This window comes from Meyerozyma guilliermondii, genomic scaffold (assembly GCF_000149425.1).
Source record: "Meyerozyma guilliermondii ATCC 6260 scaffold_1 genomic scaffold, whole genome shotgun sequence".
NCBI classification, from domain to species: domain Eukaryota; kingdom Fungi; phylum Ascomycota; class Pichiomycetes; order Serinales; family Debaryomycetaceae; genus Meyerozyma; species Meyerozyma guilliermondii.
Window position 1 is genome coordinate 2,058,760 of NW_001809800.1, and position 17,029 is coordinate 2,075,788.

Genomic DNA, 17,029 nt, shown 5'->3' on the forward strand with positions numbered 1-17,029 from the left:
CAGTAATACCTGCGAATATATACAATTTGCGTACTACTTATATACAAATTTTCTACAAGTTTCCTACATGATCCGCTCTTCACATAACACATTTCAAACATTAACCTATGTATTCACGCAATATTCCCAGATCCCTATTTTCGGGTTTGTCTACTGAGTGTGCACTTGTCTGCTCATTGTTTTCGTGCAGGCCGTCTATTTATTCTCGCATCGCGCTCGTTCTTTATGGATCTTGTAGGCACACAGGTGACGGTTCCCGGATCACGAGGACATGGTATACTTCGATATTACGGACCTATCGACGGCAAAGCTGGAGTATTCGGGGGCATAGAATTGATAGGTCCTTTGGCAACTTCCCGCGGAAAAAACTCAGGAAATGTTGATGGTGTACAATATTTTGATGTCAAGATTCCCCAAACTGGGTTATTTATTCCGTGGGAAAGGCTCAGGAGTTCGAACCCCCAGTTGGACAACGACACGAGTGGTCGTATAAGTCGCCAAAGTAGCGGAAATGGACGCCAATTGCATATACCGAAGAGAAGCACCCAGTCTACACCCGAGAAAAACCGAGATTCCAGGCAAGAAGCGTTGTTTTACAAACAACAGTACGAGACGTTGAAGGAAGAAACGGAGAAAAAATCAGCAATTCTTACAGAACTTCAAAGAACAGTGGCTGAACTCGAACCGTTGCTTGAAGAGTACGAGAGAGACCTTCAAGAACGAGACAAAAAATTGGCCAAACAAAGAGCCGAGTTTGAACGAGCTCGGGAAAACTGGCGTGAAAGCATGGACTTGATGTCTTCGACTCAGCAAGAAACGGAACTTTTTTACGAAGAAAAATTGAAAGAATTGGAGGGAGGTGCCAACATCGAGGCATTGAAAAAACTCCACGAAAAAGAGATTGACGAGCTCCAACGCAAGCTCGAAGCATCACAGAGTCGGGTTGAAACGCTAGAGAAGCAACTCGAAGCCGAAAAGAACAAAAACGATAGAAAAGCGTTGGATGATATTCTGACGAAAATGGCCCATACCTCACTTAATAACAACCAACTTCCAATTTACGAGCCCAAAAAGCAAACCGACCCGAGCACGGGGAGAGACAATTGGTGCGGGCTCTGCGAACAAGACGGCCACGTAGCACTGGAATGCCCGTATGAAAATGATGCCTTTTGAAAGTGTGGAGAAATATGGGGCATTATGCAGTACTGAAATTATATGATCTTCATGAGTCAGACTTGCTCTCATTAACCAAGATGAAGTTTAAGCAAGTTGACGTTTTTACCAACAAAAAGTACTTTGGCAACCCCGTTGCGGTCTTTTTCGATGCCGACAACTTGAATCTGGACCAAATGCAGACAATTGCCCGGTGGACCAATTTATCCGAGACAACATTTATTTTGAAACCAACCGAAAAAAGTGCTGATTACAACGTGAGAATCTTCACACCAACCAGCGAACTTCCGTTTGCCGGACACCCCACGCTCGGAACTTGCTTTGCGTTACTTGAAGGTGGACTTATTAAGCCGCACGATGGTCGGATTGTGCAACAATGCGGAGCTGGATTAGTGGAAATCACTATTGACGAGTGTGAAACCTTAGCGGAATCGAAGCTCTGGCTCAAGTTGCCGTACCATAAAGTAAGCCCGGTAGGAGACGAAGAAATTGCCGATCTCAAGCGGGTTTTGCAAATTGACACTTTTGTCGAAGAGCCCATTTCGGTGGATGATGGACCCAAATGGCTCACTCTACAATTGCAAGATGGTGAGCAGGTCAAGAAAGTCAGGCCAGATATGGCGGAACTTTCAAAAATTTCGGAAAAATACGGCTGGACTGGGGTGGGCATTTTTGGATGGTACCAAGATGGACAATTGGAACTTCGCAATTTGGCACCTTTTTATGGAGTACCGGAGGATCCAGCATGTGGAAGTGGTTCTGGTGCTGTGGGCACTTTTTTGGCACATTATTCCGGTCCCAAAACTGCAACGGTGCAACAAGGCGGATGCATTGGTCGCGATGCGAGAATCTCGGTCCGAGTGTCCGAAACAGGCGACTCCGCATTTGACGTATTTGTCGGTGGACATGCGGTCACGTGCATATCGGGAGATTATTCACTGTAATTATGCCGCTTAAAACCCGGTGTGTGGGATTGGCTGATTATTTTTCATGAGATTTCCGAGGTCAGGTTTACGAATTGGGTCGAGATGGGGGTCGCGCGGGCTCCATTGGAGAGCTGGGGCACCTAGAATGTGGCCCAAGTTGCCCAATGCTCATTTTACAGCTGGTGCTATTATCGCCGGTTCTTTGGCTTTTGCGGCAATTGCAGGCGAAAAAGACTTTATTAGGTTGGATACGGCCCCAACAGGGAAGAGAAATCACCGTTGATGAATTACAGAAACATAACAATGAAGAGGACGGTGTATGGGTATGTATCAATGGACTTGTCTATGACTTGACAGACTTTCTACCAATGCACCCAGGAGGAGCCAAAATCATTCTTCACTATGCTGGTAAGAACGCCTCTACAATTTTCAACAAGTTTCATGCCAAGGACGTTTTCACCAAATTTCTCGATCCGGAGAAATGCTTGGGTCCTCTTGTGGGAGATTTGGAACCCGCCGAGGACATTACTGCGAGCGAAGAAGATGAAGAGCGGGAGCAACTCCGAGGACAATTGCCCAAATTGTCCAAAGTTTTCAACATTTCCGACTTTGAGTACCTTTCCAAACGGATTCTTACTCCGCATGCATGGGCCTACTATTCCAGCGCAGCCGACGACGAGATCACATTGAGAGAAAACCACTATGCCTTTAGTCGTATTTTCTTCAACCCCAAGGTGCTCACAGATGTTTCTGATGTGGACATTAGTACTGAATTTTTGGGAGTAAAATCCTCTGCTCCATTCTACTGTTCAGCCGCGGCCCAAGCTCGTATGGGTAACGAGGATGGAGAACTTTCTATTGCTCGGGGATGTGGAAACGAGGGCATTATCCAGATGATTTCGTCGACTGCGTCGTACTCGTTGGGGGAAATCGTCGAGGCAGCCAGAAAAAACCAGCCTCAATGGTTCCAATTGTATGTCAATGAAGACAGAGACATTTCTTATAACACTATCAAGCAATGTGAAAAGCTCGGGCTCAAGGCAATTTTTGTGACGGTGGACACTGCTATGCTTCGTCGGAGAGAAAAGGACTTGAAGTTTAGGTTGTTTGACGATGAAGACGAGGTTAGCTCAACCGAATCGCATGCTGACGATCCACTCATGAACTTTAAAGACGTGCGGTTGACCTGGGAAGACATTGATAAGTTCAAGTCGATGACGAAGCTTCCTATTGTAATAAAAGGCGTCCAGCGGGTTCAAGACGTGTTGCTAGCCATTGACCATGGGGTAGACGCAGTAGTATTGTCGAACCACGGCGGACGGCAGCTCGATTTTTCTCGTGCTCCCGTCGAGGTTTTGGCGGATGTGATGCCGGTTCTCAAGGAAAAGAAGTTGGAAGAGAAAATCGAAGTGTATATTGATGGAGGGATCCGTCGTGGAACCGATGTATTAAAGGCATTATGCTTGAGGTGCAAAAGGCGTGGGATTGGGCCGGCCATTCCTCTACGCCAATTCCACCTATGGTGAACAAGGTGTCACGAGAGCCATCCAGTTGCTCAAGCGCGAGCTTCTTCTTGATATGAAGTTGCTTGGGGTCAGTAAACTCAGTGACTTGACGCCAGAGCTTTTGGACTTGAGAAGTTTGCACAATAGAACCGCACCTCCAGACATGCTATACAATGCCGGGTACGAACCGTTGGCACCTCCCAAGTTTTTGAACGAGACATAGACTCAGGTATTTAGAAAATCCATGAAATCCATTTCCGAGCCTGAAGTAGAGGCGTGGTCGGGTTCTTGATTTTTCACGGCGGGTTGATTTTGCGCTGGCGGAGTGAACTCGAAACCGGTATTCACTTCATTTTTCCACGGTTTTTCTCGTAAGAGGAAAACTAGCGTATCCACGGTGCAATTGAAAGGTTGCATGAACGCGGCTATGAAGGTGATCCACATTACTGGACGTCGACTGGTACCGTACTTCAAGTCCATGGCATGGACGACCAAAGGTGCTATCCACAAAAACACATATGATATTGGATATATGAAAATCAACTTCATCTGGCGTTCTGCGATGGTGCGACGAGTCTTGAAGCTGTTATAGGCGTCGTTTAGCCCGAATTTTTGTGGTCCGGAAACCTCACTACTGACGTCGCTAGCCAATTCCACATTGGAAAATAAAATAAAAAGTTAACATTTTCAAGGACCGTTTCCATAACCGTTCACCTTTTTTGCCCCCCCGCAACCTTCGAGCCACGACACTATATTGTTTAGTAACGTGGCGATAAACGCATCCGTAAATGACAAATATTGCAACTATGATGATGTAGCGAGGCACCCAACTCAACGCCAATCGGCACCAAACTGCCTCCGTGGACAAGTAGCACCAATTAGTCAATGGGGTGTAGCTGATAGGACTGGCAAAAGCCAAGGAAGCCAAAAGAATGGGGATGACAATGGACACAATATAGACGTAATTTCGGTACGGATACAAGCCACCTTCTGTGGCAGAACCAGTGTTCACCTTGACATTTGGACGATAGATGAGGAGTGCCACATGGACAGCAAAGCTGACAATAGCCAAGTCTGAGCCCTCAATGGACATGGCGGTGAAAAATCCCACCACTTTGCAAAACGGAACATCATAATAAACCGAACTTCTTGCAATCACTCGTGCGGGATACATTAATAGAAACAACGCCTTGATGAAGTCATACGATACTAAGAAAAGAATCAACTGGTGCCTAAAGATGAGTTTTCTGTTGCGGCTGAGTCGCCAAAAAAAGTACAACGAAATTAGTCCAGAAATCAACGACAACGACGACGATACAATCGACAAGGTGCGACTTACTAGAGCCTCATGTTCAGTATATCGCCTCACATCCAGGGTGATCTCGTCCAGCCGGGCAAATAGCAAGTTGCACATTACAGGAAACCTGGGGTGCAAGGGACCATAACTGAAAAAAATCAGATGTCACTCGGGAATTTTCGCACTGGTCTTGGCATTTTTCATTTTTCATTTTGCAGTTCTAGAGAGCTGGAGAGGGTTCCGCTGACGTAATCGGATAGGAATATTTTATGCCAATCGATGGGGAAGTATGGGGTGGCTGCTTTGTTCCAGATCGGGGAACCTGAAATGCCACGATGAGTAATACGCTGATCTAAAACGTGAATAGAGGCGAAATTACGGCGCTAGCGGGTAATTAGGTGCTGTGGCACCGTTATCCGTGTGGCTGCAAAATGTGGCTCAGAAGTGGGGCTCCATGGGGTATATATAAACTTAATATTTGAAACTATATTGCACCCTTGAAATGAGTTACAGCTACAGACAAAACGGTGCAGAGCTTGACGACCCTTTGTTCATTGAAGAGTTCAAAAAGGCTTTGAAATTAGGCAAGGTTGCCAGGGCCGTGGACCTCGAGGAAGTAAGGCAACATGTCAAGTATCCCGAATATTTGTCACCTTTTAAGCTTGAGGATGAAGGTAAATACAATGCTTTTGCCAATCCTGATGGCGCCAAGAACGATAAGGGCCATTTGGGAGATCCTAGTTTCAAAAACTTGTTCTACAACAAGGACGCAAAGACATTTGATCTCTCTCCTAACTTTGGAACTGAGATCGATGGGATTCAATTGAGCAAGCTCGACGATGCAGGAAAGAACGACTTGGCACTTTACTTGGCTACTCGTGGTTTAGCTGTGTTCCATGACCAGGATTTCAGAGACAAGGGACCAGAATTTGCGAGAGAATTTGGTAGATATTTTGGACCGCTTCATATCCATCCTGTTGCCTACTCAATTGATGGGTACCCTGAACTTTTGGTGACTTTCAGAAAGGAAGGTGGTCCAGAACGGTACGAGGGAGAATTTGCTAGCAGGACAACTCTGGTGGGTTGGCACTCCGATATCAGTTTTGAAGAATACCCATCTTCTTTTTCGTTTTTCGTTGCGCTTGAAGCTCCCGAATCCGGCGGTGATACCGTTTATGCTGATACTCGAGAAGCTTATAGAAGACTTTCGCCCGAGTTTCAAAAGTTGCTTGAAGGGCTTACTGCCATCCACACCAATTACTACCAAAACAAGTTTTCTGCGTTAACCGGAGGGGTCGCTAGAGTCAAAAAGGACTACTTTACCGAGCACCCCTTGGTCAGAACCCATCCTGTTACAGGTGAAAAATCGCTCTTCTTTTCAAAAGGATTTGTCAAGTCAATCAAGGGTCTTAAAGGACCCGAGTCGAGTGCTATACTCAACTTTTTGGATGCTCATATTAACAGCACCGACTTCCAGGTAAGAGCCCAACACCGTGGAACTCTGGGAGCCACTGTGATTGCCTGGGATAATCGTATTGTGTTGCACACTGCCATTGCCGACTTTTTGCGTCACAAGACTGGTCACCGTCACCACTTTAGGATTACTGTTCTTGGCGAGAAGCCATATTTGGACAGGGAAACTAAGGAAGAGAAGGAAAATGGACAAAATGGACAAAATGGACATGAAAATGGACACTCTAATGGACATGCCAATGGACATGCCAATGGACATGCGAATGGACATGCCAATGGACATGCGAATGGACATGCGAATGGAAGTTCCAATGGAAATTAAAAACCATTTGAAATGGTCAATTGTCCAAACTAGTTACTTTTCAATTTATCCAAATCTTAGCTTTCCGTTTATGCAATTTCTTTCCTTTATTCAATTCCATATTCAATTTATGCAATTCCTCGATCTATTCAGCGCCTCTAATTTTGAGTCTACAAAAAACTAGAATATCTTGATAAAATGAATCAAAAACTAAAATGTAGAAAGTTATAATAAATCAATTCCTTTCAATCTTTTTACACTTTTCAATCTATTCACCACCTTTCCACAATCCTACAACCTACCCATCTCACGTTTTCAGTTCATATTCCAAACTTTATTCAGTCTGCCCTTGCGTAATGTGGCACCTTTTTTTGCAATCGATCGTATTTCCTCTTTGGGACAGGTTGCAATTTCGCGCAGATGCCACACTGTGGCTGCGTCTATATAAGTGCAGATCGCACCAAAATCGTACCCAATGACAAAATCGAGACCAAACTTTCTCATCATTGTTGCTGACGACTTGGGGTTCACAGACTTGACTCCTTATGGAGGGGAGATCGATACTCCAAATTTGGACAGATTGAGTAAAGGCTGGAATACTCCAGGAACTGGAGCATTAGTTACCGACTTTCATACCGCTCCAACATGTTCTCCTACAAGATCAATGCTTTTTTCTGGAACCGATAACCACATTGCTGGGTTAGGTCAGATGGCAGAATTCATGAGAAGTGACCCAGATGCGTTTAAAGACAAACCAGGTTATGAAGGTTACTTGAATGATAGGGTCGCACCACTTCCTGAAATTCTTCAAGACGACGGCTACTTTACTTGGATTTCTGGGAAATGGCATTTGGGTTTATTACCTGAATATTGGCCTGTGAAAAGAGGATTTGAAAAAGTCTTCACCTTGTTGCCTGGTGCTGGAAATCATTACAAGTACTTTCCTGGTTTGGGTGATACCAATTTCAAATTTTTACCACCTTTATTCTGTGAAGACGACAAGGATTTTAATCCTGAAACTCTTCCAGAAAATTTCTACTCCACTGACTATTATACAGACAAAGGAATTGAGTATATTGTGGACGAGTCTTTGAGAAAAGGAAGACCATTCTTTGGCTGTCTCACTTATACCGCTCCGCATTGGCCCTATCAGGCACCTGAAGAACGGGTGCAAAAATACCGAGGAAAATATGATAATGGTCCTGAAAACTTGAGGAAGACCAGATTGGAAGCAGCAATTAAATTGGGTATTGTCCCTGAAAATATCAAGCCTCATGTCATGACATCGCTCAAAAAAGACAGATGGAAAGATTTGAGCGACGAAGACCGTCGCTACCAAGCAAGAATCATGGAGACGTACGCTGCGATGGTGGATATTTTGGACGAAAATGTTGGAAAAGTGGTGAAGGTTTTGGAAGAAAGGGGAGAATTGGACAATACTTTCATTGCATTTATGTCAGATAATGGTGCAGAAGGAATGACGAGAGAGGCACTTCCATTGGGAGCTGCACCTATCCAAAATTATATCAACACTTACTACAATAATTCCTACGAGAATATTGGCAAAAAGGACTCATTTGTCTTTTATGGTGACCAATGGGCTCAAGCCGCTACCGCCCCATGGTACAAATATAAAGCGTGGGCGTCGGAAGGTGGAATCAGATGTCCGTTAATTGTTCATCATCCTCAAATTTTGCAGCCATCACCAGAGAAAAAAATCTACAACACATTCACAACCGTGATGGATATCTTGCCCACTGTTCTTGAATTAGCTGGAGTGGAGCATCCTGGATCGACTTACAAGGGCAGAAAAGTAGCAATTCCAAAAGGAAAATCGTGGGTATCGCATTTGGCTGGAAAAGACGAAAAAGTTCATCCTGATGGTACGGTTACAGGATGGGAGCTATTTGGCCAACAGGCGGTTCGAAAGGACCCATACAAAGCTTTGAACATTCCTGCTCCTTATGGGTCTGGTGAGTGGGAGCTATACAATATTAGAGATGATCCTGGAGAAACCACCGACTTGGCCAAAGATGAGCCAGAAAAACTTCAAGAGATGATTAACCATTGGTTGGAGTATGTTGCTGAAACTGGTATGATCGAGGTGAGGCACATTTTCTACAACTTTAACGACATCCCCGAGGTCAAGTGGACTGTGTGTGAGGACTAAAAAAGAGATAAGATATGTATAGAATAGAGTAAAATATGAATAGAAAATAGAGTTACAAATTTGAATAAAGTCAAGACACTTTCAGGACCTAATGAACTATATAAGCGAATTCAATAGTACAACCTTTTCAAGATCTCTAATTCAACTTCATTCAAAAATAGACTCATTTTAAAAATACGATTAAAATAACTTCCACTAAAAAATAAATCAACAACGATTACTTATTCCAGAAACTACATCTTAAAAGCTAATCAGTTTATTCTACTGCTCAACACCGTTGAACTATAATAATTTATTTTCATCTACACCAACTCCTCGTTATCCTCATTGATCTCGTTTCTCTGTCTGTCTTCCAACGATGGTCTGTTCAAGTGAGCACGGAACTCTTCTTCGTATGGAGCAGTGTAACTTCCTGGAGCAGGGTTTCTGTCCTTAACAATCTTGAAAAAGTTTTCGTAGACATTACCATCGTAGTTACCCAACGAGGAGTTGATGATCATATCAGACAAGTTGAAAGCATCAGTCAATGGAATGACATGGGGCCTCAAGTCAGCACACAATTTCTGGATGTACTCAGAAGACAAGTACGAAACGGTGTCGGAATCCAAAACCTTGAAAGTCAAAAAGATACCGGAGAATCCTTCCAAAATGACGGACGATGAGTATAATTGAGCCAACTGTTTCAAGACCAGCTTCATTGGCCCTTCCTCAAGGGTATTGAACTTCTCAAGGAACGACTTCAACATGAAGAAATGGGCCAACATCTTAGACAATTCCACCAATCTGGCACCAATGTAGTCCCAGTCCTCACCATTCTTGTCCAAGTCTGCCAACGCCTGGTTGGCGGTTCTGATAAGTGCAACTTCCACAGCCTTCAACACCTGTTCTAAAGATTCAAGCTGGTCTTTCTTCAACACAATTTCGTTGTTCAAGTATTGCTTAGTGTTGTTCAAAAAGTCAAGAATACCAGTGGCCTTGTTTCCATCCTTGATAACTCCACTGATGTTTTTGACCAATTGCTTTCCAATCGACATACCAAGAATGTTGTTGTCTCCCTCCCAGGTACATTGGACTGCCCAGTCGTTGTAAGTCTTTCCGAATCCAGAGTATGAAGAGTAACCATGTCCACCACAAGCTTGTCTACACTGCTCAATGGTGTTCAAAGTAGACCAGGTACAAGTGGATTTCAACGAGCCAGAAGCCACAAACAACGACTTCATCTCCTCAATTCCCTTGTCAATACCAGCCTTGTCATCTTGCGAAACGGCATGGTCCAAACTGTCCATCGTCTTCTTGGAGAGTTGGTCCAAGACATTGGCACCGTTGGAAAATGCATAGGCTGTGGCCAACAAGGGGATCAAACGACGCTGATGCAAAGGATAGTTCATAATCTGGTTCTCCCCGTCGTTTTCGCCAGCTTTAGATGCCTTGAATTGACGTCTGGCAATGGCGTATCTGATAGCGATGGTTACCACCTTGGCACTCCATCTGAACGAATCCTTCACCATCACCACTCTTCCGCCCAACAAGGCCGAATAAGACAATTGGTTGTTTGGAGGCTCGGTAACTTCACCGTCGGCGGAAACCTTACAGTATTTTTGCAACATATTGTAGCGAGGAATTCTCACGTTGGAAAATTGGATCCAACCATTGTCAATACCATCCCTTCCCATTTTGGCTCCAATGTCTCCCACAACAACACCGGGGTTCAAGTTGTGGTTGGAGTCACGGAGAGGCACCACAAAAGTCTTGACACCATAATCTTTGCCCTTGACGATCAATCTGGCGTACACAGTAGTATGGGTAGCCGAGTGAGCAGCACCTCCAATCCACCACTTGGTGGCACCAATGTGAGGAGTGTTGATGACAAACTGCTCGTTTTCCACGTCGTAGGTGGCGGTAGTCTCCAAACCAGCAACATTGGAACCATGGGCCAATTCTGTCATGGCGAAACATCCGTAGATTTGTTTGACATAGGCAGCTTCTTTGTTCAAAACCCAGTAGTACATCTGCTCCGACGTTCCGTTACCACGAATACATCCCAAAAACAATCCCAAATGGACACCAATTCTGGTATGGAGTTGAGGATCCATCAAACTGACCAACGACATTCTGTTTTCAAAAGACGAAAAGTTTTCCAGCTCAATGTACAGTGCAAGTCTTGCTATTTTGCGTGCTGTCTCCAATCTGTGTTCGGCTTTGGTCATGTCATAAACTTTGGAAGAAACTTGTAAAATTGGGTCTCTTTCCATCTGTTGAATCATCTGCTTAATTTCATCGGACTTTTCTTTGGAGCCTTCCAAGAAATGATTCATGAGTTCAGGATCAAAGGTAGCCTTGGCACGCTCCGCCTGAATGGCCAAAGCTGGAGTAGGGATATTACCACTTTGAATCGTGTTTTTTACTTCCATAGTGTAATTTAGATATTTGTGACAAAATCCAGCTTTATAACATGCAAATTGCGGGGGTAAGATGCACATGCGATCATGTGAACTTCGGGGGTGTCTGGGCGTGGGTCCGAGGTTGACGTGGAATACCGAGAGCGAAAAAGAAAGAAGAAAGAGAGGGTAAAATTTGTACCAAAAGCTATTAATTGTCTTTTGGAATGTATGTCCGATTCATATTTTGTATTTTATAGCAACTCTTTCTGAATTTTTCTGAATTTTTCCTCGGGTCACTGGTGAGTACATCCGTACACCTCCGCTTTGTGCATCCGCGGCACTGGAAAGAGCATGCTATTCTTCCTGCACGCGACTGGTAACTCCGAGGTGTGCAGCTGGTGTGTCAATCCTGCAGATGGTGGACATGGTGGGGTACGTCAGTGCCCAGTTGAGAAAGTGGTATGTTTTTGGCATTATGAAAAACACCTGCAATTATCTGAAAAACGAAGGATGCCCACAAGAGACCCATGCCTGTGGTTCCAGAACGAACCAGGGTAGATCTGACTTGGCTGCGAATTTCGTTGGCATATCCAATGGCTGCAATAGTATAGCAGATTGCATATATAAGATGACATATTAGCAGAAACCATGCAAGACATCCACACGGAACGTATTTGAACCTTCCTGAAGCGTCGGCAATAACACTGAACCAACAAACTACAAACCCGACTAGTGCCATGATACTTATTGGTTGAAGTACCTTGAAGGCATTATTCATGGAATTAAGTTTGGGATGAGATTTTGGTTTATAATTGAATCCTGGCACATTAATGTGTTTCTCGGAGTTTTCATTAAGAGTTTTGGGAAGATTTATGCCTTCCAGATTGGAAATCTTGGTGGTTTTCGTTGGCTGCAAATAGTACTGGAGCCAATTGAAGATGCCCACTTGGTAATATTCATGGAAGCCAAGATTGTAGCCAGAGACATATTCGTAGTCGTCTGGAAGAGCACCGTTTGACCCCATGAAAATTGGTTTTTGTGAACTTTCGTTGGTCATGTTTTCTGTAACCTGGAATTGAGTGTATCCAATGTCGAACCGAACTATATAGATGTCCTTTACGCCATACGAAACTGATCCAAGAGTCACCATGAGAAGAGCTATCACGATGAAAATGGAATATATTATTGGAAAAAACCACCCTGATCGACTCACTTTTTGATTTCTTTGCACATTTTTCAGAGACTTTCTTATTATTTGAGTGGTGGTGTGGGTATAGTGGGAGAATGTTGTGAAGCCATTCTGAGGCTGTGAAGTTGCTTCTGTATACGCTGGCGGCTCCTGAGTCATTTGTTTGGTTTGTGGGGCTGCATTGTTTATATGGGAATGCCAAGAAGTGCCTGCATGATTAATCAATTTACGAAGTTTAAATCCGAGATTTCGCGAATTTGGAGTGAAGTCGATGAAAATTAGAATGGATTGAAAAAGTGAAAAGTGAAAACTTAGAAAGTTAAAAGTTGAGAAGGTTAACTGTTCTTCCTAAGATAGATCAACCATTTCAAGTTATCCCAGTTCTCAAAATAAGGTCAAATTGTCAGCTATTTTACAGTTCTCTCATAGTTTAAAAAAACATGATGATGTTGCGGAAGCTGATATTCAAGCTAGCTAATTCGCATACTCTGACTTCATTTGAGGTGAACAATACATGGTGAGTTCGCTTGGTCGTAGCACGAATGGCTGAAATTATATATTGTGCGAAAATAAGCGAAAAATAATTTTCAATGAAAATCTTAGCAGGTATTCAAGACAGGCTTCCTCAAATTAATCAAAGAGACGAATTGTTATAGTTTGGTAGTGCTTAGGACGCAATCTCTCAGAATATAGTCTGAAAGTTTAACTCGATGAATAAAGCAATATTCAATTTAGTTCATATAACTACAGTTGGAATGTGAAGTGTTCCCTCACTCGAGACAGCCTCGGAGAAACGCTAGTGGGAACTCAAACCCAAAGTCAATTTCAAATTCCAAAGCTTATTTTTCGCAGCCATCAAAGTTTATTTCTTTCGCAGCCAATTCACCAGTGCACCAATTTCCAGCCATGTCCAAGCCACCATGCAGGGTCCCCCTACTTTCCCTGCGGCGTTTCTTGTGGCAAATCCATCTTTCTTCCTAATTAACCATGGCTAGTTTCACAGAAAAATTCGGCAATCTCTACAACAACAATCTTTGTCCGTCCAAACCTAAATTCTTACCAGAGGACTATCCTGATTTAACAGGTAAAACTGTACTTGTAACAGGTGCAAATGCGGGAATTGGCTACGAAACCACCAAACTTCTCTTGGAAGCTGGTGCCCAAGTGTTGGTAGTTGTGAGAAGTTTGGAAAAAATGAAGGCTGCTGAGGACAAATTGAAACTGGAGGGTGCTGAAACTTCAAGATTGGAAATTTTTGAGGGTGATTTCAGCGACTTGGCCTCTATTGGAAAATGTGGTAAAAACATTGTGGAAAAACAATCTGAAATCCATATTGTCATTCACAATGCCGGTGTGATGCTTCCTCCTCGTGGATCTGTCACCAAACAGGACTACGACTTGCAATTGGGCGTCAATGCTTTGGCACCTTACTTGCTTCAAAAGTACCTTGACCCAGTAGTTTTAGCTGCTAAAACTGACCAATTTGTGCCGCGGGTGATTTGGGTGTCCTCCAACTCGTACCTTTTTGCTCCTGGACCAAGGGGCTTGCTTCCTTATGAGGAGATCAACGACAAGGATGGAAAAAGTACGTTATTCGCACTTTATGGTCAGTCCAAAGTGGCGCTTAATTACAACGCTTTGATTTATGCGGAAAAGTACAAAGGAAAGATCATCACTGCTGCCCTCAATCCAGGCGGGTTAAAAACAGATTTACAAAGAAACACTCTGGCTTTCGAACAGTGGTTGGCACGGCTGTTGTTGAAGGATCCGGTGTATGGTTCGTATACGGAGCTCTATGCGGCGTTGAGCCCCGATATCACAGTGGAAAATAGCGGCTGTTTCGTGAGACCTTGGGGACAAATTGAAGAGTATTGTGGCTTTATTAAACAGGGGTTGAAGGATGGAACCGCTAAAAAGCTTAACGAGTGGACCGAAGAGCAAATTGCCCCATATTATCAGTGAGAAAGAGGAGTAGATCCATTCACTTCACTTTACTGTTTTCTACCCTTTTTTGTGGTTTTTGCTATTAATTTGCTAACTATTTGCTATCAATTACTTGAATTTTGCGGCTTAGTCCGTCTTGGCATGCGGCTGTCCTAATCGGGGCTCACTTCCGAAGCCAGCAATTCCTTTCGCTCATCTCCTCACTACTACTCCATGGGCTAACCTTCACCCCTCTCCACTTCCTCAAAACACTTGGAAGTTTTGCGGTCGCCATGAGTCCGTTCAAATCAAAGTTCAATCACTGGCCAACATAGGACCAGGATTCGATTTGGCATTGGTTTGGGGTTGTACGCCTCTCCAGCACTTATATCGGCAACAACAAGAGATACCGCAGTCGTTTCTGCGGACTTGGATTGAATACCTCAATCACTGGGCCAGTTTGGATAATCCCTACTTACTCGGTAATATCTTATGTCCAGACATTTTTGTGGAACATTTAACTCTCAACTACATGTTAACAAAATGAGTCTACTTGCCTAAATGGTATTGCTTGACTAACAATGAAGAACGTCACTTATTGCAAGAGGAAAAAGCAACCTCATGTCAAGTTGAGATAGCTTGTCGTGCCCATGTGACTACTGCAAGGCTTCTTATCTAAATAATAATTTGCGAGGAATCTGGTGCAAAGATCTTGATAACGATACTTCCTTTTCGGGACACACGAGAATATTGGATTTTTTACTCGCAATATGGTAGATGGTTCCGGTAACAAGGAAAGAAAGAAGAGAGGGAGTTACAGCAGAAGTGGTTGTTTTCAATGCAAATCTCGAAGAGTAAAGTGTGATGAACAAAAGCCAGAATGCTGGCAATGCCTGAGGCTTCGGAAAAGTTGTCTGTATCCAGAGTTGTCTAACGATGAAATAGGTGGTGGCAAGCAAAGTGCGAGGAAAAAGTCCAGAAGGAATATTGTCGAGAGGAGATTGACAGAATCCGGCTGGCAGGATCAAGTCGATGGTAGACGAGGAGAAATAACCGAGACATTTGGTGAAGAGATTCCAGTTCCTAACAGGGAGGATGGTATCGCTATTTTCGGTACTGAACCAAAACCGCAAAATTTGAACGATACCTCCTCAATAGCCAATTTTGTTGGAGACTCTCTAGAAATTGGCGAGCGCAACCTCAGTTCTTTGGTTTCTGACTTGAACAAAATAGTAAACGACATGATGGTGGTGGATCATAATGTTAGCAGTGCCACTATTGAGAATGCCAGTGCCACTGAACTTACCGACACGTACGGTGGTACCGAGCCAATGAGCCATGCAAATGATTTACCAAAAAACATACCGTTTGAGTATATCAAAGTGTGCAAAAATCAAGAGAGTATCTACCTTGAGGAATTTTACAATAACTTTGCAACCATCATTCAACCTTTCCACTCCTATGATGAGAAGATAGGCTACTTTTGCCCTGCTCGAGACATTCTTTTAGAGACAGCTTCCAGAGAGTCATTTCTACTATCAGCAATCATGGCTCAAGGTGCAAAAATGAGCTTCAAAAAACATCACCTCCAAGAAGACGATGAGGCATCTTACAAGTACTTGGTAACATGCTCCAAGCTCCTCGAACCAGCATTAATAAAAGCCAGGCAAGATAAGAACTTGGTTAATAGCAAGATTGAAGCCGTTCTTTTAACAATCTTATTTTTGGTATCGTCGAATGCATCCATTCTGAACCTGGATTGGCGTTCACATTTGAGAGGAGCTAAGGAGTTACTCTTAAGTTACTCAACTCCAGACAGTGAACATTCGATTATCAAGTCAAAAATAATGGTGTTCTGCAAGCAATGGTTCATCTCATTCGAGATTTTGGCAGGTTTAAGTTCCAGGCGTGGTGGGACTTTGGCAACTCAACAGGAGATGAGTGTCATGTTGACGACTGATAATGTTCAGGAGATTGAAATTTTGAGAGAAATTGGAATCATACGACCGGATGGATTCAACTTGCTAATTGGTATGCACTACACTTGCTTGACGCCAATACGAGGCCTCATTAAAATAGTAAAGCAAACCAGAGAAAGAGAAAATGAGACTTTACCAGACACCTTTGAGATCATTGACTTATTGAGTCAATTCAATGAACAGATGAGCTTCGAGTTCATCGACCGCCGGTGTATCCTCAAGTCAGACTCTTTTGCTCAAACCGCAGGATCTTTATTGGGCGAGGTCACTATTCGGAATGAAAAGCTTGTGATAAGTTGGATGGATATATGCCACCAAGCATATGTATTTGCGTCAATAGTGATACTCTTGAGGAAGGGTCTTCAATTTCCTAGCAAAGGAGCACATATACAAACGGTCAATCGAAAACTATTGGAATTGATTTCGTTTTTGGGACACTATCTGGAATTGTCTAACCATACCAAATGTTCAATGATTCTTTTACAGTGGCCCATATTTGTGGCCGGGCTAAATTGTTTGGAAGACAAGGAAAAGCTATTGGTGATGAAATTTTTCAGAAACTCAGCTGATATTGGCACTTCGAACTCTACCTATGCCTTGCGAAAACTTAACAAGTTTTGGAATCGTGCCACGGATGGAGACGAAAAGAACGATTATTTGGACAGTGGCAGTGACGTGGATGTATTTGCGTACTGACGGGGATATTAAGGTC

General features: G+C 43.5%; 10 protein-coding genes across 10 annotated transcripts; 7 read left to right on the forward strand and 3 right to left on the reverse strand. All coding sequences in view use genetic code 12, as the record gives it.

The window, feature by feature from the left end:
• Positions 1–225: 225 nt before the first annotated feature.
• PGUG_01187 (uncharacterized protein) lies at positions 226–1,173 on the forward strand (the record flags this gene model as incomplete). Its single annotated transcript, XM_001487760.1, has 1 exon — positions 226–1,173. One exon carries the CDS (start codon positions 226–228, stop codon positions 1,171–1,173), a length of 948 nt encoding a protein of 315 aa, XP_001487810.2.
• Positions 1,174–1,187: 14 nt separating this feature from the next.
• On the forward strand, positions 1,188–2,117 carry PGUG_01188 (uncharacterized protein; the record flags this gene model as incomplete). The annotated part of the gene is made up of 1 exon (XM_001487761.1): positions 1,188–2,117. One exon carries the CDS (start codon positions 1,188–1,190, stop codon positions 2,115–2,117), a length of 930 nt encoding a protein of 309 aa, XP_001487811.2.
• Positions 2,118–2,263: 146 nt separating this feature from the next.
• PGUG_01189 (FMN-dependent alpha-hydroxy acid dehydrogenase family protein) lies at positions 2,264–3,625 on the forward strand (the record flags this gene model as incomplete). The annotated part of the gene is made up of 1 exon (XM_001487762.1): positions 2,264–3,625. The coding sequence occupies one exon, from the start codon at positions 2,264–2,266 to the stop codon at positions 3,623–3,625; it is 1,362 nt and encodes a 453-aa protein (XP_001487812.2).
• Positions 3,626–4,247: 622 nt separating this feature from the next.
• Positions 4,248–5,018, reverse strand: PGUG_01190 (uncharacterized protein; the record flags this gene model as incomplete). Its single annotated transcript, XM_001487763.1, has 1 exon — positions 4,248–5,018. The coding sequence occupies one exon, from the start codon at positions 5,016–5,018 to the stop codon at positions 4,248–4,250; it is 771 nt and encodes a 256-aa protein (XP_001487813.2).
• Positions 5,019–5,403: 385 nt separating this feature from the next.
• Positions 5,404–6,696, forward strand: PGUG_01191 (TauD/TfdA dioxygenase family protein; the record flags this gene model as incomplete). The annotated part of the gene is made up of 1 exon (XM_001487764.1): positions 5,404–6,696. One exon carries the CDS (start codon positions 5,404–5,406, stop codon positions 6,694–6,696), a length of 1,293 nt encoding a protein of 430 aa, XP_001487814.2.
• A 454-nt stretch (positions 6,697–7,150) lies between these two features.
• Positions 7,151–8,845, forward strand: PGUG_01192 (uncharacterized protein; the record flags this gene model as incomplete). The annotated part of the gene is made up of 1 exon (XM_001487765.1): positions 7,151–8,845. One exon carries the CDS (start codon positions 7,151–7,153, stop codon positions 8,843–8,845), a length of 1,695 nt encoding a protein of 564 aa, XP_001487815.1.
• A 302-nt stretch (positions 8,846–9,147) lies between these two features.
• Positions 9,148–11,325, reverse strand: PGUG_01193 (uncharacterized protein; the record flags this gene model as incomplete). Its single annotated transcript, XM_001487766.1, has 1 exon — positions 9,148–11,325. The coding sequence occupies one exon, from the start codon at positions 11,323–11,325 to the stop codon at positions 9,148–9,150; it is 2,178 nt and encodes a 725-aa protein (XP_001487816.2).
• A 304-nt stretch (positions 11,326–11,629) lies between these two features.
• On the reverse strand, positions 11,630–12,574 carry PGUG_01194 (uncharacterized protein; the record flags this gene model as incomplete). The annotated part of the gene is made up of 1 exon (XM_001487767.1): positions 11,630–12,574. The coding sequence occupies one exon, from the start codon at positions 12,572–12,574 to the stop codon at positions 11,630–11,632; it is 945 nt and encodes a 314-aa protein (XP_001487817.2).
• An 828-nt stretch (positions 12,575–13,402) lies between these two features.
• On the forward strand, positions 13,403–14,377 carry PGUG_01195 (uncharacterized protein; the record flags this gene model as incomplete). Its single annotated transcript, XM_001487768.1, has 1 exon — positions 13,403–14,377. The coding sequence occupies one exon, from the start codon at positions 13,403–13,405 to the stop codon at positions 14,375–14,377; it is 975 nt and encodes a 324-aa protein (XP_001487818.2).
• A 731-nt stretch (positions 14,378–15,108) lies between these two features.
• PGUG_01196 (Zn(II)2Cys6 transcription factor) lies at positions 15,109–17,013 on the forward strand (the record flags this gene model as incomplete). Its single annotated transcript, XM_001487769.1, has 1 exon — positions 15,109–17,013. One exon carries the CDS (start codon positions 15,109–15,111, stop codon positions 17,011–17,013), a length of 1,905 nt encoding a protein of 634 aa, XP_001487819.2.
• Between the last annotated feature and the right edge of the window lie 16 nt (positions 17,014–17,029).